Here is a 12118-nt window from a genome sequence, read left to right as displayed (position 1 = left end):
CCTTACTCACAAATATTAACTCATGGATCGTAGACCTAAATGTAAAATGCAAAACTAAACCTCTGAGAAGACAACCTAAGAGAAAATCTGGGCGACTTGGGTTTGACAATGATAAATCCAAACATTTTTAGATAGAGTGCCAAAATGTGACCTATGAAAGAAAAACTTGATAGGCTGGACTTCATTAAAATCAAAGCCTTCTTCTCTGCCAAAAGACAATGTCAAAAGAATAAAAAGACGAGCCACAGACTGGGAGAAAAAATTTGCAAAAGATACATCTGATAAAGGACTATTGTACAAAATATACAAATAGTTCTTAAAGCTCAATAATAAGAAAACAACCTAATTAAAAAATGGGCCAAAGACCTTAACAGACACATTATGAAAGAGGATATACAGATGGCAAGTAAGCATATGAAAAGATGTTCAGCCTTGTATGTCACTAGGGAATTGTAAAATAAAACAATAGGATGCTACTACATACCAATTAGAATGGCCAAAATCCAAAATCCTGATACCACCAAAGACTGATGAGGATGTGGGGCAATAGGAATTCTCATTCACTGCTGATGGGAAAGAAAAATGATACAGTCTCTTCAGAACCGTTTGGCAGAAATATATTCTCATCTTATGATCCAGCAATCACACTCCTTGGTATTTACTCAAAGGAGTTGAACCCTTATGTCCATAGAAAACCTGCACAATAATGCTTATAGCAGCTTTATTCCTAATTGTCAAAACTTGGAAGGCTTCAAGATTTCCTTCAACAGGTAAGCTGATAAACTAGTACATCCTGATAATGGAATTTTATTCAGTGATAAAAAGAAATGTGCTATCAAGCCGTGAAAAGACATGGAGGAAACTTAAATCAGATTGCTAAGTGGAAGAAACCTGTTTGAAAATGTGCATAATGTATGATTCCAAATATATGTCATTCTGTAAAAGACAAAACTACAGAGACAGAAAAAGATCAGCGATTGCCAGGGTGTTGGGAGAAGGGAACAAGGGGTAAATACATAGCGCGCTGGGCACTTTTAGAAACTATTTTGTGATACTGTAATGGTCGATATATGTCATATATATTTTTTTAAAGATTTACTTATTTATTTTAGAGAGAGAGAGAGCAAGAGAGCATGGGGGGAGGGGCAGAGAGAGAGACGGACAGAGAAGCAGACTCCCCTCTGAGCAAGAGCCCAACGCAGGGCTTGATCTCCGGACCCTGAGATCATGACCTGAGCTGAAATCAACAGTTGGATGCTTAACTGACTAAGCCACCCAGGCGCCCCTATGTCATACGTTTCTTAAAACACATAGAATGTGCAACACAAGGAGTGGGTCCTAATGTAAACTACAGACTTTTATTAATAATGATGTATACATATTGGCTGATTAACTGTAACAAATGTACCACACTAATGCAAGATGTTAACAACAAGAGAATCTGAGTTGGGGAGGTGGAATATAAGGGGGTTTATAGGAACTCTCCAGCCTAATACATTATATATCTGTTTTCAGTAAACTTGCTTCCATGCTTTGGTAATGTGATTTCTTTCCTGAATTTATTATCATGTATTTCTTTCAGTTTTCCATGATTGTTTTAGGAATAGTGTGTGTGGATTTGGTTATGTGATTGCCACATTTCAGGTGAGATGAATGATACTTCTTTGAGCATACAAGAAATATAACATTCGTAGTTTCTTCTTGTCCCCTAAACAGGCTCATAATTCACAGTGACAGTTATTTACATATACACCATTTTTCTCTGAGAAAATAAAAGGGTATTTATCTTGCCTTCTAATGAAGAAATGTTAGAGGAGAAACAAAAAGCCAAGTCTAAACAAAGACTTATTTTTGTTTAGAGATAGAATGGATTAAAGAGTTCCAGTGCAATTCATTCATTCATTCATTCATTCATTCAATCAACAAATATTCATTTAACAAGACTGCATGCCAGATTCTGGAGAAGCTGTGGGCGACATGGTCTCTTCCTTCAAGATACTGTGGTCCAGTAAAGAATTCCAACAATTGATCTGGCATTATAATAAATGTAATTGATGCTATGATAAGGAAAAAGGACCGTGCTATGGAACTTGGCATTGTAAGAAATCTGAAAGTACTCCTATGTGGCTGGGGTTCATTTGCAAAGGAGGGAGTGGTATGAACTAAAGCCAGAGAGGCTGGGTCATAAATGACATTTGCCTTTATCCTGAGGGGTTTGAAGCAGAATCAAATCCCTCTTGTAGCCCAGGAAAAACTCTCTTGACCTCTTCTCTTATTCTTGATGACCATGGATGCGGTTCTTCAAATGTTCTCACCAACTTCATACAGAAACAATCTCACCCTTCTTGCTTCCTGACTCCAATCTTATCTGTGAACACCTCTAAGCAACATGCAAGTACAGGGTCCTATGAATGCCTTATGGAGCAATCCTTGACCAAGTGGGAATAGGAAATAATGAATAAATGCTTCCCTGTCTCTTCCCCCAGGATAGCTCTGAGATATATTTCATAAGACTACTCAGAAGGTCCTGTAGAACAGAGCATCTAGTTTCCCACTGGAATGGTCAACTCTATTATGTATTCTTGTATTGGTTTTCCCTCTTTCTCTGTTTCACTCTTCCTTTCCTCACTCCTAACTCCTAGGATAACATTACCATATATACTATCTTCACATTAGCTATTGTCTCACTCTCTACTTTTTGAGGAAGCCAGGATAAGACACACAGGCAATGACATGAAATATATAGAATTTTTATAAATTATATATATAGATATTGATAATAATCAAATATTATTATATATATTGCATATCACACGTACATTTATATATATTAGAATGATAACCTTGGAGGACACAGTAGAGGAGACAAGACAACCAGGTAGAAGTTTTTATGGGGAGGAGAGAAATAAGGTGTAGCTTGAGTTATGTGAGGTTGGAGAGGGTTTTTAAAGGAAGGAAAGGCTAAGCAGGGAGATGGTACAATGCGAGGATGATATTCTTCTGAGACTAATCATAGACAAAAACTGGCTGTTATTTTACAGGCATGGTTGTAGGTTAAATTTCCATGATGAGGAAAGTGATTATCCATTACATGTTAGATTATGGCCATGAGGATGATTTGGGGTTGATCAAGCTAGTGTGGAAAGGACCACATTTTTAAGAACTTTAGAGTCTTCCTAAAGTAATCCTATTCAAACATTTATTTAGTTTGCTGTGTCATGAATATTGTATCTAAAATTAAAATATGGCTATGAAACTGTATTTTGTCCTTTTAGGTAATACCCATTCTAAAATCCTCAAGTTGGTATGATACAAATAATTACATACTCTAGTACAGCCCATGCTTGTTATAACTAAAATAGAACTAAAGTAATGAGTATTTTTAGAATTATTTCTTGTGCAAGATTCTTAATTGTACTTTACATAGATCCAATGTATCTATATTTTTATACTAGTATAGTCTAGAATCATCTATCATAGGCCAGAGTAGTAAAGGAAATATGCCAGAATCCATTTTACTTGAAAATAAAAAAGTCTGACTCTTAGAATTCTCTGTTTAACAAGATGGCCATGCAATGAAGTGATCTTTCTTTCTTTTTTTTCCCCTAGTGCTACTGTCTTTTAATGATTTCCACATCACATTTATTACTTTACCTGGGCAGACACTAGTATGGGAATGGCAGGGAAGCTAAACTGATCTCTGTCAGAAATACAAGCTGGGAGCTCTCTTTTTGTAAAGAGACTACTTTGGGTTCTTTTGTCCAGGAGTTGTTCTTCTCTAAGCCTGACCAAAGAAAACCTACTGTGCACTGTACTTTGGCTCTTTGAACTGTATAATAATGATTCTAACCACACCAAGTTCATGCATATGAAATAAATTTAATGGCTGAGCTAGTTTACTACTCAGCCTTTTCTCACTATCTTCTTTTCTCCCATCTCTTTTTTATTGAATGCTTCAAAATCATTAGTATTTCAGGAAAAAACTGGATCCTGTCCATCATTTTTGTTGTTGCTTTCCTTTTCCTGGCAGACAGAGCTTAAAGTTTCAATAGAGGAAGTGGGGAAAGATACAACACATTGAGAGTTTATGAAAGACCTTATGTACCATCAAAGTGAAGGTTTCCAGATACTCTGGCCCTGTTTTCTTATGCTCTTATGTCTTTGATAAGGAATTAAGAACTCCTGCCAGGGTTACAGAAGACACTGATAGGTGCCTGGCAGAAGGCACTACATGGTGTTCTGAAGCTGTTCATTAATTACAAATGGTGCTGAGGAATAATACACTGAGGAACACAAGATTGGGCAGAAACTGTTACTATCATAATAATTTCTACATGGGCACTTCTGAGAGACATCTGAATGTGCACACTTAAATATTTTCTGTTAACATCCTTGCACCTTTTTTTTTCAAAGCATGCCTTGCAGTTTCCTTTTAATATAATTAATTATGACACTCTCTTCCACTCAATTATAATTTCTTAGAATGGTGGCTCTCAAATATTAGTGGGCCTAAGAATAATCTGAAAACCTTGTCTAAAGAGTTTAGGGCTTGCCTCTCTGAGATTCTCATTCAATAAATTTAGGATGAGGCCCAGAAATGTTTAACAAGACCTCAGTGTAATGGTCTGTGAAATACCTTCAGAAATATTTGCCTAGAGATCAAGTCTCTGTGGTCCTCAGGCCGTAGGGCCATGCAATACACATAGAGGTACTCAATACATGTTTGTAGAATGGAGGCAAATGTTGGGTAGGTAAAACCCACTGGAGATTCAAGCTCAATATATTGCTCTCAGAGGTGAGACCGAAGCTCTAGTGGGTTGTATATAGACTAATTTTTTTTTTTTTGATAGAAGGATAATTTCATAAACAGCTCTCAAACTGGGAGCAATTGGTAAGAGATTTTTGTGTTTTTTTTTTTTTTATCTACAAGAACACCTGATAGAAAGCATGATTTATTTACTTACCTTTTACATTAGAGAAGGGTGTAGATGTAAGGAGGAGGAAATGCATTCATTCCTTGCTGCCTGTAGTACATTGTGAAAAGGCTCAATCATGTTTGATTTTCCCATTCATTGCTGGATGTGTGTTTCCTTTGTCTTCCGCTTGTTTCTTTTGTTTATTGTTTACTAGGGGTTGTGAGGTCTGCTCTTTAATGTTCCTTGTCCTTTGTTCTTCTGCCAGAAGGTGTGAAGCCATTGACTTATTTGTCCTTTGCTCATAGCTACCTGTAGATAGGCATGCACAAAACAAAGGAAAATCATTTCTTGTCCATCAGCTCCTCACACATTCAAAAGCTGTGCCCTTAATAAAAGAAGAAAATTGCTTTTTGAGGGGCATAGTGATTCATCACAAATCTTAAAAGATTTCTCTGATAATTATTTTAATGTAAGTAATGTGGAAAGCATCTTTAGTTTTTAGAGTTTTGCTAATGCTTTCAACTATTGGAAAAAATTAACATGCTACTTTCTTTCATCAAAACCATTCACTCTTCAGTTTATTTATATGTCATTAGTGTGGACCGTTTCAAGTTCTAAGTAGGAAAAAAGGACATTGAAAAATTAATGTGGATAATATCAAGACAGAAATATATATGGAATATTTTGCTTGGAAATGTAAATATTCAGTGCTCATTTGCTCCTGGCTCTGTTTCCAAGCGAGAAAAGGCAATAAACATAAACATTACAATCAGGACATGCTCTGTGCTTCTCTCTTTTTTCAAATCCTAAGAATATATCTGTATCTATATACCTATATTTGTATCTGCATATCTTTTGATAACCATTCAGTAACAGCTTTAGACAAAGCTGCTCATTTAGTGACACTGTGTTAAATCATAGCAGCTCTTAGAAACAAAATTGGCACAAGTATTCTTGCCTGTGATTGAATTTACATACTACCTTGATATTGAAAAAAAGTTACAGACATGCAAAGCTTCCCTCCAAAACAGCACAGTGCAATGGTGATGCTTATTGTATCTGGAGTTTATTGTTTGGGCCAGGGCTGTCACTTTCCCATAGTGTCTTCATTTATTATGCTAATTGACTTCCCAAGTGCAGGCGGGAGGGTATCTGCCCTGTGAATTATTCTCGGTTGGGGGCTTTTAAAAGCAAACCTATTTTGTGCCTAAACAAAAGCAAAAATCAATGTGTTTCTTTTCAAAGGCGGGAGGGTCAATACCATGGTTGTTTTGTTCCCATCCAGTTATGTAACCGTGGGGACTTGTTTCTTTGCTTTCAGGATTTGTACAAAACACATTAAAGCTAAACAATAGGCGGGAGTCATAGGAGCAACCCTCGAGCTGTGTCTTGGAGTACGTCCTCCTAGGTTTGGGAATCTCCAATTAGTTCCATCTCAAGTGCTGACTCGTGTGTGTGTGTGTGTGTGTGTGTGTGTGTGTGTGTGTGTGTGTGTGTGTGTGTGTGTGTGTGTGTGTTAGTTAGCTGGCACGCAACACACTTCCCCAGGGTTGTTTCCTTTTTCCTGAGATTTGGCGAAGGGTAAAGGGTCGGAGTCACATGGATACAAAGCATTTGATTAATGTCCAAGTCACCGCTGTGGCTGCCGGAGCCGCCTCCCCTCCAGCCCGGGCCGCGTGAGGCCGGAGCCGCGGGGCTGGGCGTGCAGGTCCCCGGCCGGGGCCCCCTCTCTCGGGAGTTGCCTCCTCAGAACCTCGCGCCTCCCGCGCCGGAGTCCCAGCGGGCGCGCTCTCCTCTCCCACCACCCCAGCCTCTCTCCAGCATGTAAAGTCGCCCGTACCTCCTCAGACTTCCCGGAGGCATCAACTTTCCTTTCTAGCCGGCGCGGGGCCGGGCACCAGTGGGCGCGCGGGGCAGCGCGCAGCACAGCAGCCCCGCGTCCCGCCGCCCATCATGAGCGACGAGAACCGCGGGGACGGCCGCGCCGAGAGCGCCAAGGACTTGGAGAAACAGCTTCGCCTGCGCGTGTGCGTGCTCAGCGAGCTCCAGAAGACCGAGCGGGACTATGTGGGCACGCTGGAGTTCCTGGTGTCGGTGAGTGTGTCCCCGCGCAGCGACGCAGGAGGCGGCGGGCGGCGTGCGGCGCGGATCCCGGAGAGGCCGCGGGAAGCGCGCGCCGCATTGTCCGCGGGGGGACGGGGCACCGGTCCTGGCATCGCGGGACCACGAACCCGCGCGCGGACGCTGTGCTCGCGGGTGCGTGGACCTCCGGCGGGATTGTTTCACGCCTGGACACGCAATGAGTTTGCCAGGGCTTTGGAGATCTGCGGGTTTGAAAAGTTAGCTCCAACGGGAGAAGGCTTTTGTCCAGGGAATCCTTGTTACCCCATCTTTCCTCACTCTTTACCCCTGTCCCGGGCCTGCTCGGTTGCATTGTGTTATTTTTTTCCTTCTCTTCCCCCCCTGGGATTTTGTTTTAAGACTTTGGCCTAGTGATTAAAGTCAGTCTGCTACATTCAGGTACATTTAGTTTTTTTTTTTTTTTAACTTGATTTTTTTGGAGCTTGAGTTCATTATTCAGATTAGATGGCAGCGAAGTCCCTTTCGTTATAATAATCTTAGAAACATACGATTCTGGTGGGGGGTACAGAAAGAGCAGCGGGGTTATGATCTCTAACAGCTGTTGGATATTAAAGCCACATGTGGTGCTCACCCTGTTCTAGCCCTACAGTCTCCTACTCCCATCCCCCATCCCGGGTTTAAATTTGCTCTCCACTCAGCTCCTGGGTTCCCTGTTCACACTGAGCCCAGGAGAGCGGTATAATAAAACTAGTGTCAAACAACTTCAAGATTTCATAGAAAGAACTGGCAGGAACTTCGTTTCACAAAGTTTCAGCTTGATGCATTGGAAGCCTGCTCTGGAAACGTTTCATTCATTTTAGAGCCAGAAGGGGCAAAATTGAGTGAAAGAAACTTCTGAGACATCACTCAAAAGTTGAATTTTTTCTATTCACTGTTTCAAAGACAAAGACTGAGCATTGGCTCCTCTCCACCCAGATGCATGGGAGAGCATCATTTAAAGACTGAGGAGCTTTAGCCTTTGCAGTCTAACTCAAATTTTCAAACCTGCTCCTTCCACCTCCCTGTTGCAGCCCCCGTGGTCCAAAGGGAAATGTTTCAAAGACCAAGCTTCCTGCTCCATGTTCTGTAAGATGTAAACTTTCTGCTTATAATTATGGCAGAGGAATTTACTTCTTTGCTATGGCAAGAAGGAGAGAACAGTGTTTCAAGGGATGTAAGACGCACAGGTTGACTTCTGGTTGACTTCTCAAATTAAAGTCAGTATATTTGAGCCCCTTGGGCCACATTCTTTGGAAATGTTTGGATATTTGAGAATATATGGGTAATTGGTGATAAATTGGATTGTTGTACACTTCCATGCAGCAGTCTCAAAAAAGCATGTTTTTAAGGAGATTTGACTTTTTTTACAAAGTTATTACAATATTATTGACTATATTCTATATGTTGTACTTTTCCATGACTTTTTTTTTTATAATTAGAAGTGGGTACCTCTTAATCCTCTTCACCTATTTCACTTATCCCCCACCCCCCCTCCCCTCTGGCAACTACTTGTTTGTTCTCTGTATTTATGACTCTGATTCTCTTTTTGTTGTTGTTTGCTTGCTTGCTTGTTTTGTTTTTGTTTTTTTTTTAGATTCCACTGTAAATGAAATTATATGTTATTTGTCTTTCTGTCTGACTTATGTCACTTGGCATAATACTGTCTAGGTCTATCTGTATTGTCACAAATGGCCAGATTTCTTTTTTATGGCTGAGTAATATTCCATATTCTATTCCATACCACATCTTCTAGATCAATATATCTATAGATGGACACTTAAGTTGTTTCCATATCTTACATATTGGAAATAATGCTGCAACAAACATAGGTGTACATATGTTTTTTTGAATTGGTGTTTTCATTTTCCTCAGGCAAATGCCCAGAACTGGACTTATGGCTCATATGATACTTCTATTTTTAGTTATTTGAGGAACTTCCATACTGTTTTCCATAGGGGCCACACCATTTTCCATTCCTGCCAACAGTGCACGAGGATTTCCTTTCCTCCGTGTCTTTGCCAACACTTGTTATTTCTTGTCTTTTTGATATTAGCCATTCTGACTGGTGTGAGGTGGAGATTTGACTTTTAATAGCTTCAGATTTGCCTTTCATGAAACTTCATTGGTGACAAAGTCCTTTGACTTTTGAAAAATCTGAGTCACTTCTTAAACTGCTTTCGTTACTCCTTTCTGGAGGTATATGAAAAAAGTACTGTGCAGAGTCCTAATTTATAGAAATAGAGAGCTAACCTCACTTACATGAAAAACCAATTTGTTGATCTTTATTTAACATATGAGTTTTTCCTCTAATCTTGCACCTGATTATTAAAATTGAAAACTTATTACTATATAAAGTTGGGTAAGAAATTGTGGGAGGGGATGCCTGGGTGGTTCAGTCGGTTAAGTGTCTGCCTTCAGCTCAGGTCCTGATCCCAGGGTCCTGGGATCAAGTCCCACATTGGGCTCTTTGCTTAGCAGGGAGCCTACTTCTCCCTTTGCCTGCCGCTCCCCCTGCTTGTGCTCTCTCTGACAAATAAATAAATAAAATCTTAAAAATAAAGAAAAAAAATTGTGGGAGGTATAAAATAAATTATATGTACCTATTTATAAGTAGTTCATTTAATGATTTCTTGATTCTTCTTATCTCATTCAGAAATTATGGACTCTTCCACTTTTATTTTTCTTTGTCCATTATTTTGTGCATGTACATCCAGTATTTATGCACGTACATGTTCACACACACACACAGACACACTCATTGGCCTGACTATCATCCTAAACAAAAGTTTACCCTGACTTCTTTTTAGTCATAATCATTCAAAGCCTCAGATCTACTTGTAATACACTTTTAGATTTTCTTTTTTGAGTATTTCTTTTTTGATTATTATTTATAGCAACACTGAATACCCGTGTATATTACTTGGTCACCTTCCGTTGAGGTAGTCAATCTAGTTTTAACTTTAGCCTAAGCTAATAATGTACCAAGCTTTAAAAATATTCAGACTCTTTGGTCTGGCAATTCCTTTTCTAGGCGTCCCTCCTGAAGGACTGATAAGAAATGCAGATAAATGATTAAAGTTATTTTTTTAAAAATTAGCACTAGTATTAAATAAGTGGTACATTCGTTGTAAAAAATTTGATAGTGCATTTCTAAGTCAAATGTAAATATTTGTTAGATTAGTCATTGTTTTAGATTTCTGTCATTGTTTCAGCCATTAACATGCATGGAGGGTAACTCTTATCTTTATTATGAAGAGATAGAAAACGTATTTTTAGTTTTTACCAAGAACATATTTTTTACTTACAAGCCCATAAATAATCAAACAAAATGGTATTTTTTCTCTTGATTAAATGATCATATGACCTGAAGGTGAAAACTTTTTTCACTAAGCTCTTTTATACTTCTTTTTCTTTTAAAGATTTTTAAAAATTTATTTATTTGAGAGAGAGAGAGAGAGAAAGAGCAAGCGAGCAAGAGCCAGGGGAGGGGCAGAGGGAGAGGGAGAAGCAGCAGACTCCCTGCTGAGGGGAGCCTGATTGGGGCTTGATTCTAGGACTCTGAGATCAGGACCTGAGGGGAAGTCAGATGCTTAACGGATGGAACCACCCAGGTGCCCCTAAGATCTTTTATGCTTCTGATTCCTTTCTGTTCTCATTTCCAACTCTTTCATTTTTCAAGGAGAGAACAACTTTCCCCACTCCCACCCCACAGATAGCTGTTATTTAGAGTGTCTCACTTTTCCTGTGGGATCTCTGGCTTCTTCTTTCGTTTCTCACCAGCCCTTCTATCTCACAACCCTGAGATCATGACCTGAGCTGAAATCAAGAGTCTGACCTTTTACTGACTGAGCCACCCAGATGCCCCAACTCCCACCCCATTCTTAAGGACAATTCCTTAAAATTCTCAGTTTTGTTTTTCTTCCATTTGGTTTGTATAGAGAGTGAAAGTTATTTAAATATCACTCAGGCACATATGAATTTATGTAACAAGAAGTTTTATTATTTTTTATTTAAAATTTTTTTTATTATGTTAATCACCATACATTACATCATTAGTTTTTTTTTTGAAGATTTTTATTTATTTATTTATTTGAGAGAGAGAAAGAGAGAGAGAGCGGGCACATGAGAGGGGCGAGGGTCAGAGGGAGAAGCAGACTCCCTGCTGAGCAGGGAGCCCGATGCAGGACTCGATCCCAGGACTCCAGGATCATGACCTGAGCCGAAGACAGTCGCTTAACCAACTGAGCCACCCAGGCGCCCCACATCATTAGTTTTTGATGTAGTGTTCCATGATTCATTGTTTGCGTATAACACCCAGTGCTCCATTCAGTACGTGCCCTCTTTAATACCCATCACCAGGCTCGCCCATCCCCCCACCCCCCTCCCCTCTGGAACCCTCAGTTTGTTTCTCAGAGTCCATAGTCTATCATGGTTCGTCTCTCCCTCCGATTTCCCCCCCTTCATTCTTCCCTTCCTACTATCTTCTTTTTCTTCTTCTTCTTCTGTTTTTTTTTTAACATATAATGTATTATTTGTTTCAGAGGTACAGGTCTGTGATTCAACAGTCTTACACAATTCACAGCGCTGTAACAAGAAGTTTTAAATTAAACATGTAGTACCTGCATTTAAAACAGAAACAATATTTAAATCAGGCATTGTGGTATTAAAGACTTTGTAACACACTTATTTCAATTCATTGTATTCTAAATTTCTAAATTTGATATCATGGGTGGATTATGGTATCTGGATTAGTTATTTTTTAGGTCATAGATAAAATGTAGAGAGAGATCAAATTTGCTTGAATGCATGTTCTTGTTTTGTTTGGGAGATGGAATTTTGTGTTTTATTAGAAGTACTCAAACACGTTTTTTCTAAAGAAATGATTTTATGGACCTAATACCCAGTATTTAATGTTCCAAGTCTGGGTGGACAGTAGTGTGTTGCAATTAGTTTCCTGTTTGCAACCCAGTCATAGGGCATATCAAGATCAGGATGGCTTCCCTGACCCATTTAGGAGGGCAGAGCAGGGCCAGCTTCATGGGTTTGCGTGCTGTGCAGTTTGCACTGAGCTTCATGCTCAG

The 12118-nt window shown here is 39.4% G+C and overlaps 1 protein-coding gene across 1 annotated transcript in view; it reads left to right on the top strand.

The window, feature by feature from the left end:
* Positions 1-6869: 6869 nt before the first annotated feature.
* Positions 6870-12118, top strand: part of PREX2 (phosphatidylinositol-3,4,5-trisphosphate dependent Rac exchange factor 2) — a 294568-nt gene continuing 289319 nt past the window's right edge. The window contains exon 1 of the mRNA XM_028111247.2: positions 6870-7010. Within this exon, the coding sequence (XP_027967048.1) occupies positions 6870-7010 (141 nt within the window). The remainder of the gene's footprint in view (positions 7011-12118) is intronic.

Source organism: Eumetopias jubatus, unplaced genomic scaffold (genome assembly GCF_037043125.1).
Source record: "Eumetopias jubatus isolate StellerSeaLion01/CBP00866 unplaced genomic scaffold, mEumJub1_p1.0 scaffold_4, whole genome shotgun sequence".
Lineage (NCBI taxonomy): Eukaryota > Metazoa > Chordata > Mammalia > Carnivora > Otariidae > Eumetopias > Eumetopias jubatus.
This window is presented reverse-complemented; position numbering and strand designations above follow the sequence as displayed.